Source organism: Triticum urartu, chromosome 6A (assembly GCF_056163025.1).
Source record: "Triticum urartu cultivar PI428250 chromosome 6A, HENAU_Tu73, whole genome shotgun sequence".
Classification (NCBI taxonomy): Eukaryota; Viridiplantae; Streptophyta; class Magnoliopsida; order Poales; family Poaceae; genus Triticum; species Triticum urartu.
In genome coordinates, this window is record NC_141878.1 from 561888015 (window position 1) to 561904011 (window position 15997).

The 15997-nt window shown below is 48.4% G+C and overlaps 1 protein-coding gene across 1 annotated transcript; it reads left to right on the forward strand.

Annotated features, from left to right (window-relative positions):
* Positions 1 to 4601: 4601 nt before the first annotated feature.
* Positions 4602 to 5794, forward strand: LOC125515056 (dehydrin DHN4-like). Its single transcript, XM_048680476.2, has 2 exons — positions 4602 to 4898; positions 4992 to 5794. The coding sequence occupies exons 1-2, from the start codon at positions 4725 to 4727 to the stop codon at positions 5481 to 5483; spliced, it is 666 nt and encodes a 221-aa protein (XP_048536433.2). The 5' UTR covers positions 4602 to 4724; the 3' UTR covers positions 5484 to 5794.
* The last annotated feature ends 10203 nt before the right edge of the window (positions 5795 to 15997 follow it).

The following is a 15997-nucleotide window of genomic DNA, read 5'->3' on the forward strand; positions in this document are numbered from 1 at the left end:
ATGAAAAAACTCAAAGAAAGGATGGAGGATATTTCCCATGTCAAAAAAGAGAGAGAGGTGAATGTTACCATAACAATGTGTATCAGACTGTTTGTTTCCTTGTAGTTGGACATATAGACTTGCTCACGGATAACAGCCCGCGTAGCTAGGCAAGCAGGCCCATGCATCATCATGGGCTCTCACACAAGTAGGATGTTTCTCCTTTCGATTTCTTGCTTTCCTAATTAACATAATGTAAAAAAAGTTACTACAATTATACCATGGCAAAAACAATAATCCAAACTAGCTTCTTAAAGAAAGACCTTCCTATTCCTCAAGAATGCCAAAGTTACACTAGTGCCATGGATGTGTCCATGGAGACACGGCAACTGTCTGCGAGGAGTGACATTTGCATTAGCCTCTGAAGATGAAGCTGCTAGGTTTGGCGCCCCTCGAGAGGACAATTGCGAGGAAGCGTTAGAGGGTATTGGGGATTTAAGGAGAGTGTAAGATGCACATGTTTCCTACACTTGCATGCTATTCACCGGAGAAAGAAAGCCTTCATCTCTTATCTCAAGATTAATTGCTCACTTACATCTGATCATGACAAGAAGGCTACACCGGTGTATTCCTTAATCTTTGATATGTTGGGTTCATCACCAAATTACCTCCAAGTCCCCATTTTCAACCTACATCATCTTGAGGTGGGATTCTCGGAGGAGGAGGTGTGTAATGTGGTTAAAACACAACAGATGGACAAGGTGATGGGACCTGATGGTTTCTCGGCGAGGTTTTATTTCACATGCTAGCATCTCATCCGAGAGGATATAGACACAAATTTCTGAATGTAAGGTGCAAAGAATAAGAATCAGAGTGCTCAGTGAAGACACAAATATTTCAATACCCCAGTTCAATTTGTTGGCACATTTTACATATGGATTAGAGAGGTTGAGCCACAACTCTGAGGACACACAAGTCTCCGCCTTCTTATCCTTGAGATAAGTTCCTTGGAACTCACCCAATTACTCGGGGTAGATATTGCGATGATCTTCAGACCATAAAAAAATCATTTTTCGGCCGTTGCACACTGGAAGCTATGAATGACTCATAACTGTCTAGAAGATGCATAGTCTTCAAGAGGAACAAGTCTCATTAGACTTAGATCAACTTCTTTGTGATGCTCAATCACTTTGCTTTACGATTTGGATGGTTTTTCCTCACTTAGATATCTCAAAATTAGTGCGGGCATGGATGCTCTTTGCGTAACATTGGGCAGAAATTTCTCTCGAGCAATCTCCCGCTATCTGTGGGGTTAGGTTTCTATTTATAGTTGCATCTCATAGTTGGCTAGTGATATGACTGTTGGACAGGGGGCTCCCACCAACATGTTGTTGCGAGCTGTCATAATAGTAAAAAAAATTGAACTCTCATATTCACCGGTTCCTTAAAACTTAGGACAACCTCAACAACAACTTTCCTAACTCCTTAGCAAGGAAGTCGAACTCAGGTGTTTCAAAGTATCACCTGCAACACAAGAGCTCGAAGACTTTTTCTAAAAGGAGATTCACATCTCTTCGCTCAGTAGCATAGATAGGTTTGATTGATCACACTCAAAGACTTTCTATCTTGCTTCACTTTCACCCCCCTAATAGTACGGTTTTTCCTACGACTCAAAAAAAACTAACAAAGAATCACTATTCTTCAAACTTCAATTCTTTAGAGGGCACTATGAATTGTTAAATGTTATCAGAACATTTTTAGGGGTCATAACCCACTATTTTAACCAAATCATCGGGGACTTCACCTATGTGTACTCACGAACACATTAGTCCCTTGACAATTTTATCGTTAATCATCCAAAACCCACAAGGGGCACTAGATGCACTTACACTTTGTCTTTTTCTGTGGACACCAAATCATTGAGATGAACCCTTTTACTCCTTTTGGGTCATCTTTTCACTTCTTCTGTTTTGACTTGGTAGCATCCATCTAATGTGAATCTTCAACCCGTGTACAAATACTCAAGCTATCTAGCCTAGTAAATCAAGTTCTCCAGATTGCTCTCCTCCTCCCACGACGTGCGTCACGGGAGAAACCCTAGCGCCCCGCCTCCGGGACCTCCTCCTCCCCTTCTCCCCTCCCTGGCCGCTGCCTGCGAGCTCAGGCAGGCGAAGCCTGGTCAGTTCCAGCGGTGGGGGGGGGGCATCTTCCCCTCTCCGTGTGGTCGCGTGTGGCGCGGGACGGCGTGGCCGGCGGAGGCGCGGCGGCATGGCATCCGGACGCGGGGCGGCTGAGGTGGCTGCGGTGTTGCTGGCGGCTGCGTTTGGGCATGCCCTGATCCGGTGGCAGCTGCGCCACAGGTGGCGCGGGCTTAGCGGCGGCCTGGGTGGCTCGGCGAGCGCGGGAGCTCGGCCGCCGACGGCTCGGGTTGCCGTTGCACCTCGTCGTCTGGCTGTGTGGATGCTGGTGGTGGATGGCGGCCGCTGGTGAGGTCTTCTCCAGCCGCGACGGCGGTCTGAATGCGGCTCCAATCCAACCCATGTTGAGCTTGCACATGTCGCGGCATAGAGCTGGACCTTTCCCAATGATGGCCACCGTTGAGGGTTGGATCCGAGGTCGGGAGGGCCACAGAACCATCCTTGCCTCCCGTCAGGTGGCGCACCGAGGAGCTCGTCCTTGCACGACCTGGTAGGACGGGGCTGTGCCAGCCGAGTGCGGCCGTCCCGGGGGTGGGCCTCGGACCTGGGGGTCGTCCAGGGGCACAGAAGGAGGTGCCTTCCCGCTCATCTCTTTGCCGGTCATGGCTGCAAACTTTGGTTGGGGATGGTGTCGGGGCGGCGGCAGTGGAGGTGGGAGGCATGGGCTCATGGGCGGAGCTCAAGGCTCGGGTGTGAGCTGGCTGCCATGACTATGCGGGCGGTGTGTGGTCAGGGTGCGACAACCGGAGGGGTGGGTGCGGTGGGCCTGGCTTGATGTGCCTCACCTCGATGGCTTTGAGGATTTCCCGGGGTGAAAACCTGCTTTGGCTCTGCCAAGCCGACGGCGATGGCGCCTATGGGTGTCGCCTCCTTTTTGAAGGCGTCGTCGCGGTTCCTCTACATGCTCTGATTGCTCCGAGGGAAACCTTGATCATGGGATCGGGCGGTGGCGATACGCCTGTGTCATACCCTTCTTGAAGGCACCGCCTTGAAGTGTTCGGCTTGTCATGCACATCTTTCTCTCTTCGCGGTGACTCACTCACGGTTGAGCTCTTCGGAGACTCCAAGTGGTGCTCTCTCTGCCTACATGTAGTTGCTTGGAGTAGACGGGGTGATCCAGCTGTTCTTATACACCCTTGTATCTTTGCCTTGAATGTGTGTTGTGAGTGTGAGTTGTATGTGTCGTTTGTATAATGATCCTTTATAAAGTGGGACGCGAGTCTTTTTGGGTAAATCAAGTTCTCCTGATGCTGAAATTCCAATGACATAGCTTTATTCTACTGTCTTCTCGAATTGCCTACTTCATAATTTGTCCATGCAAAGCATATCATTGCGTTCATATGCGAATGTGTTTAATATATATTTTGTTACATATAATACTAGCGAGTTAAATTGATGCACCGGAACGGAGGAGCAGTTATTTTCGTTCGTGTTACACGCCGACTGAGAGTTGCGAGCTGTCATTTGCTCGAAGCAAACAAGTCGACCTTTGCGAGCCAAAAGATGTATCCGATGAGTTTCTCATATAAAAAAATTTCTTATTTGACACTATCTTAAAATCTGTTTTCTTATTTGACATTGAAAAAGTTTTTCTTCCTTATTTGACACTAGTTATAAATTTTATTCTCGTCCATTTTAAACCTAAATGACACTTAAAAAGACGATTTTGCCCCTCATGCGGTATGTGTGTGCGCGTGTATGCTGGTGCGTGTGTGGGTGCACGCACACATGTGTGCTGCTGCTGCATGTGCGTATGTGCATGTGGGCTGCTGCGTGTGTGTTTGCTTCTGCGTGTGTATGTGCGTGTGTGTGCTGTTGCGTGCCTATGTGCTTCGTGCGTGTGTGCTGCTGCTGTGTGTGTACTGCGTGCGTGTGTTGCTGCATGCGTGCGCGCGCGCATGCGTGTTGCTGCGCGTGTGTTGGTGCATGTGCATGTGTTGCTGCATGTGTGCCCTTGCCCTCGCACTGATGCTGTGTGTGTGCGCTATTACCCCACACACATACCACATGAGGGGCAAAAGAGTTTTTTCAGGTGTCATTTAGGCTTAAAATGGATGGAAATATTATATAAGGAATAAAATTTAGAACCTGTGTTAAACAGGGAAGAAAAACTTTTCAATATCAAATAAGGAAGTAGATTTTAAGATAATATTAAATAAGGAATTTTCTCTTCCCAGATTGTCTTCTTCCCGGACGAAAGATAGCTGTCATCCTCTCCCCTGTGTGTCATCACTTCTGCTTCCAGAAGGAGCTGAGACGTGGCAACCCGGCCGCGCACAGCGCCTGCACACGTCCGGCCTCGCTTCATGGGCTAGTCACCAGTCACCGCCACCCGCCCCACCGCGAGCACACGTATCGCCCTACCGTGGCACACACCGAGATCCATCCGACCCGACCGACGATCCTTATCCCTCGCCGCAAACGGCTTTATAAAATGGTGCCTCGTGCTGCACCTGCTTACACAACAAAGTGTACCGAGACCAAGAGAAGTAAACAGCAGCATACTAGATCTTGATTCCCCGTGTGACAAGTTCAGCGCAGCGCAAGATGGAGTACCAGGGACAGCAGCAGCGCGGCCGCGTCGACGAGTACGGCAACCCGGTGGCCGGACATGGCGTCGGCACCGGCGCGGCCGCCGGTGGGCATTTCCAGCCCATGAGGGACGAGCACCAGACTGGCCGTGGGATCCTGCACCGCTCCGGCAGCTCCAGCTCCAGCTCGGTGCGTATACACAGTACACAGTACTTCTTGCTGACACCACTTGCATCTATGGTTAGTGTTTTGTGTACTGATTTCTCTCGTTCTTCGCCATAGTCCGAGGACGATGGCATGGGCGGGAGGAGGAAGAAGGGCATCAAGGAGAAGATCAAGGAGAAGCTCCCTGGTGGCCACGGTGACCAGCAGAACACCGGTGGCACCTACGGACAGCAGGGTACCGGCATGGCCGGCACCGGCGGCACCTACGGGCAGCAGGGTCACACTGGGATGACCGGCACCGGTGGCACCTACGGACAGCAAGGCCACACTGGGATGGCCGGCACCGGCGGCGCCTACGGGCAGCAGGGTCACACTGGGATGACCGGCACCGGCGGCACCTACGGACAGCAAGGCCACACTGGGATGGCCGGCACCGGGGCACATGGCACCACGGCCACCGGCGGCACCTACGGGCAGCAGGGTCACGCCGGGATGACAGGCACAGGGGCGCACGGCACCGGCGGCGGCTACGGGCAGCACGGCACTGACACCGGCGAGAAGAAGGGCATCATGGACAAGATCAAGGAGAAGCTCCCAGGCCAGCACTGAGCGCTGAGCAGAGCCCGCGGCCGCCACTTCTGAGAGTGGAGGTGCCGGTCGACCACCTTTGCAGAATCAATAATAACATGGCGATACAATAAAATTCCACCATACAACGTGAGCCTGGTTCACCGAGCTCACTTGCGTGTTGGAGGAGCCACCGTATCTAGGCTCAAGTTTACGTGAACAAACAGTGTTGTTTGTTTTGAGTTTCTCGTCTGTTTACACTGTATAATCTTGTAAATTTCCTTCTGGTTAAACCGTGTATGTATGCTTCGCGTACAGGTAAGTTATTTTATCAAAAATATATACTCCTATAATAGCTTAAGAGCATCATATGTATTTCGGCCTTGTGATGAAACCGGTGCACTGGGTCCGTGCCTTGGTTTCCGTATTTGGAAATTTCGGAAGGTTCTACAAAAAGAAGAAAATACATACAGGGCATATAAGACCAGTGAATACACAATACGAGGAAACAATATCAACTCTAAATTTAGAGCACAGTATATTTTTTAAAGGTAAAGCTAAGCTTTATTGATCAAATGCCACAGTGGAATACATCTCGGATTGAACCAGCCCCACACGTGGCGTCCCTGACCTAACGAATGTAAAAACTTAGCCAGATTGTGAGCCTCTTTATTTGTCTCTCTTATCTTCAAAAATAAAACTAGTAGCACGAACGAAGCTTAATCTCACTAATGACACTATCATATCTCCCTTATGTGCCCTTCTGGATGTCTTCTACAACTTGCTTGGAATCTAAAGCAACAATAAAGTTTTGCAGAGCAGATCGTCTGCTAGAGAGTGTCTCCCTGTACGCAATGGCTTCCAGTATTGTTGAATCACGGATGCCATGTATCTTCAACGATGAAGTCCCCAAGTAGTTACCTTGGTCTCTAATTGCCGCTAACACGTAATTTTGCAAAACCAGTAGGTGACGCCTTCTGTCTTCGCTCACATTGATGGTGTTCTGGACTAGAGGTACCAATCTAGTTGGCCCATAGTCCCTGTGCCGAGCTTGCGGCCCGCCAATCTCAGCAAGAAAAGGCACCGGAAGCCTCGAACCCAGGTGTGATCAAGACGGACACTGTCGAATACTTGGCGTATACATTAAGAATAGTTCTAATTATCGGCATGTTTACTCCAAGTTGGCAATAGATCATGTATAACCCTAAATACCCCTAGAAAATGAAATTCATGAATATTTGTTTATTTTAGACGAACATTTCTAGAAATGGATGAACAGTTTCTGAATTCATGAACATTTTTTGACTCAACGAACATTTTGAATCAATGAACTTCTTTGAAATTGGGGAAGAATTCTTGAATATGTTTTGAATACACGATCATTATTTCAAAATCATGAATATAATTTTATTTCCTGAATATTTTTTAAGTCATGATTTTTTATAATATGTGAAGAATTTTATTAAATCACAAGCATTTGCATCTGCCTCATCGCAGCGTTTTGCCTGTCTTTTCTTCATATTTGTTTGGCTCAATGTTTCCATGAGGATTTCAAACTGAAATCTTCATATTTGTTTGGCTCAATGTTTTCATGAGGATTTTAAACTGAAATGTGTGACTCTGACAAATGCAAGTTAGTTAAGGATGCAATTCTGTCTTGCCACACGAATGTTATATGCTTGCAGGAAACCAAACTTCAGGTGGCGGAAGCAACAAAAGCAAGCTTTTTTCTTCCCTCCAACCTCAAAGCTTTCTACTTCATCCCGGCTATTGGCTCTGTTGATGTCCTTCTTGTCGCTTGGGACAAAGATTGTGTGTCTGCCATTGAGATCTTCAGAAGCCAATACTGCATTTCAGTAAACTTAAGTTCATTCAGTGACAACAACTCATTCTGCCTGACAACTGTCTATGCCCCATGTGATGATACAGAGAGGCCCGATTTCTTCCACACGGTTAAACAAGCTGCTGAATCAGCTACGGGACCATGGATTCTTCTTGAAGATTTTAATATGTACAGGTTTACACATGAAAAATCGAAGGGACATAAAAACTGGGCTATGATGGACAGCTTTAACGACTGGATTAGAGAGAATGCCCTTGATGACATCGACATTACCAACAGAACATATATATGGTCAAATAAGAGAAGGGATCCCACCTTGGTTAAGCTTGACAGAGTCCTTGTGAACGCGGACTGGAACCTGGGTTTTCTGAACACGGAGGCGACAACCGTCTTTGCAACAACTTCACATCACATCCCCATTGCAATTGACTTTAGCAGAAGTAAATGTTTCCGGTTTGAGAATCACTGGCTACACACTCAGGAACCACGAGATGTTATTCACAGTGGGCTCACTAAGGGCACCAGACACTTTGCATCCATTACACCCTCGTTGAATTTCAAGCTCAGGTGAACCGGAGCAGCAATTAGGAAGTGGGCGCAAGGTCCAAGTCCAGTTTGTAATTACTTCTACAGAATTGCAAGCATGTCATGCAATATCTAGACGCTGTAGAAGAAAGAAGAAACCTCACAGCTATAGAATTCTCTTTGAGAAAATTCGCCACTGCGAAAGCATAGCGGATCATAATATGGCAAACTGAAGGATGGAGGAGGCGTGCAAAAATCAGAAATTGTGTGCTAGGAGATGAGAATAATAGCTTCTTCTACGCCGCTGCAAATTGTCATCATCGGAAAAATATTGAGTTCTTTGACGACCGTCACAAGTTGGATATTGCAACAGTTTACTTCACTTCAATCTTTAGGCAGCAATCACTCTCCCTCCCAACCATTGATGCAAGTTCCATATACGAGCAGGTTAACTTGGAAGCCTTAGAAGAAGCTTTTTCAAAGGGAGAGATCGTCAGAGCCATTGAAAAATCACCTAATCATAGAAGTCCTGGCCTGGATGGATAGACAAACGAAATTTATAAGGCTTTAAAGGAAGTGCTCAAGGAGGATCTCCTCCAGCTATTGCACGATTTCTACTACAACCGAGCTAATTTCCAAGGAATCAATATAGCGCATATCGCGCTCATACCGAAAAAGGAGGCACCTGTTGAGATCAAGGACTTCAGGCCCATTTCTCTCGTTCATAGCCTGCCCAAGGTGGTTTCCAAAGTCCTCCCTAACAAACCGAAGCATTTGATTCCGTCTCTAGTACATTCACTGCAATCAGGTTTCCTTCCTGGAGGAAGCATTATTGATAATTTCCTGCTGGTAGCCGAGCTCGTGCAACAAGCAAGGAAGAGACGCATGCCCATGATTGTCCTGAAGCTTGATTTCAGAGAAGCCTTTGATAGTGTTAGTTGGGAAGCCCTTCTCAAAATCCTCGCTGCAAGGAGTTTGGCGACAAGTTGATTGGCTGGATCAAGTGTTTACTCTCCTCCAACTCCTCAAGGGTTCTCATTAATGGCCGCCTGGGGGAGAAGATCACGATGCAGAGTGGGATACACCAAGGGAACGCCCTATCACCATACTTATAATATCCTCGTGGCTGATCTCCTACAGCAATTATGTGTTGCAGAACACAACCAGGGCAACCTGGAGCATCCACTCGCGGCGTGTGGCCCCTTCCCGGTGTTGCAATGCGCAGAAGACACCCTCGTCCTGATCAAGGGTACATATGAGCAGGCTTTTGTAACACCCCGGGAACCATGCTACAATAATCTTCCCCTAATGGTGATCAAGTCATCATGATTACTATGCAAATTGCCGTTTGTCCTAAAAATCAACGTCAAATTCCAATTTAAATTGCAGGCCAAATTTTTTACTTCAAACGGAGAAACAAAAATGTTTACGACATGTCATAAAATCCCAAGGCATTGGTAAAAATAATTTCAACTATATTTGGATGTCCGATTTGGCCCTGTCATTGGTGGAACAACAACCTTTAACCACACCATTTAAATGCAAATATAATTTAATTAAATTCAAGATGACCCCAAACTTTGTGGACAACCCCATAATATTGCAAAGTATTTTTGCGACAAGTTCCACATTTAACAAAATTCACTTGGCACTAAAAAGAAATACAAAGCAGATAGAAAATAAATGCCAGAAAAAGAAAAAGACTAAAAACCTACTATGCTAATGGGCCGAAAGTGGCCACAGTGCACCTAGCCCAGCCCACCACCGGCCTTTCCCTTACCTCCCGCTACAAGAGGCAGAGGAGGTGCGTGGCGCACATCCATGACGGCCATGGTCATGGATGGCCCCCACGTCCCCACGTCCTATAACTATGTCCACAGAAACCCTAGCCCCCACTTCGCTCAGCCCCCTCTCGACCCCCTTCGTCCCCTTCCTCCGTGGCTTGAAATCGAGCTCAGAAAACTCATGGTCACCGCTACCTCACCATCATTACCGAGGCCACCATCACCGCCAATGTGTGGGGACACGTCCAGGAGGTTCGTCGCGACCGGCTTCGTCCGTTCCAGGCATTGGAGAAGGGAGGGGAACGGTTTAGACGGCGTCATCATCTTCTTCGTCTGGCCATCGCAATCTCGCCATCGCCGCCATCTCTACGGTCCACCCCCGGCCTCCCCGACCTCGCCTTCATGCTCGCGGTGAGCATCTCCCCCGATCCTTCCGTGCCCCCTCTTTGATTCGGCGCTGTAGACCCGCGCCGCCTGTTGCCGCCATGGCCGGACCTCTGGAGCTCCGCCCGCGTGCATACTCAACCACTCCTCGCCGCACCCTTGGCCATCCCGGCATGCCCATGCCTCGCTGGCCGCGCGCTCACACATGCCACACACACCCCCGCTGCCTGCTAACCCGCTTGTCCGACGCTTGCTCGCCGTTGCTCTGCTATGCCACTGCCGCCTCGCAGCCACTCGTTGCCGCCGTCCGGTGCTCGCCCCACCCTTCTGGCCGCCCTGGCTCGCGCCCCTGCTATCGCTGCCGCCTGCACTGTCAGGCCTACATCTTCAGTTAACAAGTGTTCTCCACCTTTAGTTAACGAGTGGTCGAGATTTACGACTGAACCAACGATCTAACGGCTCGCAGAGCTCACCACCCTACTGTACCGTTATTGCCGTTCCTGTAGTGTTTCATTCCTGGCACTGTTGCCATCACCCAAGTGCCTGCTGATCTATAAAGCGAGCGGCCCCTGTCTTGTAATGGCATCGCTTATTATGAGAATCGTTTCATTATACAAACATATATCTCATAGTAATACAAACCCTAGCGGGCTCCTACTTTCACTTTTCTTTGTTCGTGAGATCTAGTTCGAGTTCATCCCTGAATTCCCCATTGGGGCATGACAATTTGTATCATGAGCATAGGTTTTCCTCGGCGGCGAGATAGATCGGAGCTGCGACGGTGATTGCCCACCCTTCCCTTCCTATTTTCGTTAGCAGCGGCGGTGAGTGGAGGCAGTTGGTGGCGGAGTTCCGGGCGGCGCTGGCGGCGATACACAAATTCGACGGCAACTCGCCGAGCAAGACTGGTTGTTTGAGCACATCGCTCTCACAGGAAAATCCCAGGTCGAGCGATGGTGGTGCTGTTCCAATGGCGATCTATGACGGCGACGGCAGAGTTAAGTGTTCAGATATGGTTTCCAGCACATTCTGGAGGTAAAATTCCCCTCTGAATCACTTAAATACAAAGGGCCGTTCGAAGGCTAGTCTCGATGAGTCCGATGTGGCAACATCAAGAAGAAACAACAGAGTTGTGGGGTGAAGTGGACGAATTCCGTAAGGATGTGCACGACATCAACACCAAATAGGATACTATGGTTTCAGTACTTAGTGGGGTTCAGAAAGCAGTTTCTTCCCTAAACTCGCAATTGTCAGCAATGTCCGATGTGTTAAAATCAGTCAGTATCACAGATGCATCCACTTCGGCGCAACCGGGCAAACCATCTTTTGAACAAGCACCAGTTCCCCCCTCCACCACCAGTGAACAAGGAAACGGTTGCTGAAGGGGGCAGACATCTAACCAAAGAATTGAGGAAGCGATTGGCCCTTGAACAAGAGAAGACTAGGCACGTTGCTTCACAAATTCCTCCTCACTTGGCACCCATCCAAGTTCCTAGACCCTCCGTTCCTCCTGGATATGGTGCTAATACAACGCTGGATGTACACTCAAGCAATGTGAGTCCAACAATAGCATACAAGACTGCTCGTACCCCTGGATTTCATAGTTTTCAGCTACCTGGAGTTCGTCACAGTTGGGATGATTTTCAGAAACAGTACGAACAAGAGATGCACTTTCAATTTCTCAAAAGCATCACCAAAGGGCCACTCATGGATTTCCCACGTTTCGTTGGGGACAATCCAGCAGGATGGATTCGCCAATGCGAGAAATATTTTCAAATGGCTGGTGCACCTACGGAATACAGGGTCAACCTGGCATAGTGTTATGTTGTTGGCAGAACTGATGTGTGGCTACGCCATTCAGGTATCTTAAAAACAGTTAACATGGGCACGGTTCAGTGAAGAAATTATGTGTCGATTCTCCTCAGCAAGTTCTTATGAGATGACTGAGAAGTTTAATAACCTGAAACAAGGAACTTCAACAGTATCAGATTACACTGCCCAATTTGAAGACCTGATGGTAGAAATACAACCTAACAATCCGATTATTGATGAAAACTGGTTTATTAGATGCTATGTTAATGGGCTTCGTGCACACATCAAGTATAAGGTGAGATCACTCAGACCTACATCTCATAGACGCCTACTGGTTAGCAGTTGATCTGGAAAAGGGCACAACAAAGAAGAAAACATATCAGTCTTATTTTGGTACAAGCAAAAGCTTTCAAAAACCTATCCTCCTGTGTGAGAGAGACCAACAGATCCTAAACCAGTTGTGGTGAACCAAAGAGCAAGAGAGCCTGGTGAATGTTGGAGGTGTGGTGATGCATGGTTCCATGGCCACAAATGCAAATTAGCTCCTATACTAAATGTGCTCACTGGTGAAGATCCCACAGAATAACCAAAAGAACAAGAAGAGATGGATGAACAAGAAATGGAAGAACAACAATAGTCAGAGGAGCGTTGTATGACAATTTCTGCACAAGCTATGCAAGCCGATAATGTCAACACCATATCTATATTGGTCCAAATTGGGGGAAAACAAGGCATTGCTCTAGTGGACTCAGGCAGCAACTTGTAGCGACCTGATCTCAACCGGTCAAGTCTCTGTACTTCAGTGCCATCCCTGGATCGGTAATGCTGACACACACAATACTCGAGGATTTATAACAGAGTAGCAATCACACACTTATTACATCGAATGTCTTAAAAGAGAACTTATTACAATAAATATGGCTTAAGGCCATCTAATACGATAACAACGGAAGGCTTGGAAGATAAAGTGAGTCCATCAACTCCAACAGCATAGCTGAGCTGCACGACAACGACCTAGCGAACCTTACTCCTCGTCTGAAAAGTCTTCAACATAATACGTTGCAGCCCGAAAACGGGTTAGCACATGGAATATGCTGGCAAAGTAACACAGTAGAGCAAGAACAGAATAATGCTATTACTACATGCTTATTTGGCTGGTGGAAAGCTCTATGGTTATAGTTTTTGCGAAAAGCCAATTTTTCCCTACAACAAAGGAATATATTATATTTAACTATCATGGTAGTTGAAACATCATTGAGAAGGTTCCTCCAACTCAATCCCAATTAAAGTAATTAACAACCCAACAATATTAGTTTAGAGTGATGAGATACTTATGATACTCCAAGTACTAGATACTCAAGATATCCATAACCGGGGACACGACTAACCATGATTAGTTTATACACTCTGCAGAGGTTTGCGCACTTTTCCCCACAAGAATCGATCTCCTCCGTTGGATTTCTCGCACTACAGGGTGTTTGAGAAACGGATGACCGAGACACAGTCTTTCAGAAGCATTAACCCCTTACTCCGGGAAGACCATACCAACCTACATCCCTCTACCTGCTGATCCACCTCTTCGGGAGCTTCACACAACTTACTCAACTATGCTAGAGCCCATAATAGCTTGTGGCTGCACACGGAAGTTTCTAGCATGAAAATATCTTAGATCCCTTTGAGCTTGGGTGGTTGAGGGAGTCCTGGATTAGGGGGTGTCCGGATAGCCGGACTATACCTTCGGCCGGACTCCTGGACTATGAAGATACAAGATTGAAGACTTCGTCCCGTGTCCGGAAGGGACTTTCCTTGGCGTGGAAGGCAAGCTTGACGATACGGATATGTAGATCTCCTACCATTGTAACCGACTCTGTGTAACCCTAGCCCTCTCCGATGTCTATATAAACCGGAGGGTTTTAGTCCATAGGACGAAGAACAACAATCATACCATAGGCTAGCTTCTAGGGTTTAGCCTCTCTGATCTTGTGGTAGATCTACTCTTGTACTACCCATATCATCAATATTAATCAAGCAGGACATAGGGTTTTACCTCCATCAAGAGGGCCCGAACCTGGGTAAAACATTGTGTCCCCTGCCTCCTGTTACCATCCGCCCAGACGCACAGTTCGGGACCCCCTACCCGAGATCCGCCGGTTTTGACACCGACATTGGTGCTTTCATTGAGAGTTCCTCTGTGTCGTCACTTTTAGGCCCGATGGCTCCTCCGATCATCAATGACGATGCGATCCAGGGTGAGACTTTTCTCCCCGGACAGATCTTCGTATTTGGCGGCTTTGCACTGCGGGCCAATTCGCTTGGCCATCTGGAGCAGATCGAAAGCTACGCCCCTGGCCGTCAGGTCAGATTTGGAAGTTTAAACTACACAGCGGACCTCTGCGGAGACTTGATCTTCGACGGATTCGAGCCGCAGCCGAGCGCGCTGCGCTGTCACGATGGGCATGATCTAGCTCTGCCGCCGAACAGTGCCCTGGAGGCCGCACCCGCATCAGCTCCGACCCTTAATTCAGAGCCAACTGTGCCAATCGAGGATGGGTGGTTGGACACCGCCTCGGGGGCTGCAATCTCTACGGCAATCGAGCCGAACACCAGCCCTATTCTCTGCGAAGCCCGTGACTCCAAGGAGCCGGACTCCTCTCCAGACTCCGAGCCCTCCGCGCCCCTACCGATCGAACCCGATTGGGCGCTGATCATGGAGTTCACCGCCGTGGACATCTTTCAGCACTCGCCCTTCGGCGATATTCTGAATTCACTAAAGTCTCTCTCTCTTTATTAGGAGAGCCCTAGCCGGACTATGGTCAACAAGGTTGGGATGCGGATGATGAAGAAATTCAAAGCCCACCCACCACCCACTTCGTAGCCACTGTCGATAATTTAAACGACGTGCTCGACTTCGACTCCAAAGACATCGACGGTATGGACGACGATGTAGGAGATGAACATGAACCAATGCCTATAAGGCACTGGACAGCCACCTCATCTCATGATGTATACATGGTGGACACACCCAAAGGAAGCGATGACGAGGAACACAGGGATGCAACGAGGGATCGTTCACTCGAAAAGCAATCAAAGCGGCGACGTAAGCGCCGCTCCAAGCCCCACCTCTATAGAGACAACAGCCATACAGACCCAGCCATAGACCAGGACGAGCCGGCGGATGACGAACATGCCTTTGAGCAACCATCCGAACAGGGCAACTTGGATAAACAAACCGAACACCCCGTCCCCGGCGAAAACAACAGTCCGGACGACCTTACGCCGGATAAGCTCATGGAGCAGAAGAACCTCCACGAAGGGCTCGTCACTACTGCGCGCAGCCTGAAAAAGCAGAAGCGAAAGCTACTGCCTGAATTTGACAAGGAGGCCTTAGAGCCCCCGCAGTCAAAAAATAGGAAAGCCACCCGGTCGGATAGACGACCGCATGGCCAGCATGGAGCGGCAAGCGGCAACGCACACAAGCCGGCACGCGATCCTCCAAAGGATCCGCATCAAAAAGATGGCCCAGCCAGATCTATCTACAGGCCAAGAAAGCAAGCTCTAGTAAGCAATGCAACACAACAAATATCCGAACATCACGGCACACCCAAATACAGGGGTGCCGCACACCCCCTATGTTTCACCGATGAGGTGCTGGACTATGAATTTCCAACGGGATTCAAGCCCGTAAACATAGAGGCGTACGACGGAACAACAAACCCTGGGGTCTGGATCGAGGATTATATCCTCCACATACACATGGCCAGAGGAGATGACCTCCACGCCATAAAATACTTACCCCTCAAGCTTAAAGGGCCAGCCCGGCATTGGCTCAAAAGCCTCCCCGAAAACACCATTGGAAGTTGGGAAGAGCTTGAGGATGCTTTTCGGGCAAATTTTCAAGGGACCTATTTCCACCCTCTGGATGCAGACGATCTCAGTCACATAACTCAACAGCCAGAGAGTCAGCCCGGAAATTCTGGAACAGATTTCTTACTAAAAAGAATCAGATAGTCGACTATCTGGACGACGAAGCCCTAACAGCTTTTAAGCATAACGTTCGAGACGAATGGCTCGCCAGACACCTCGGCCAAGAAAAGCCAAGAACAATGGCCGCATTAACAAGCCTCATGACCCGCTTTTGCGCAGGAGAGGACAGCTGGTTGGCAAGATGTAGCACCAGCGACCCAAGTACATCCGAAGTTAGGGATGGA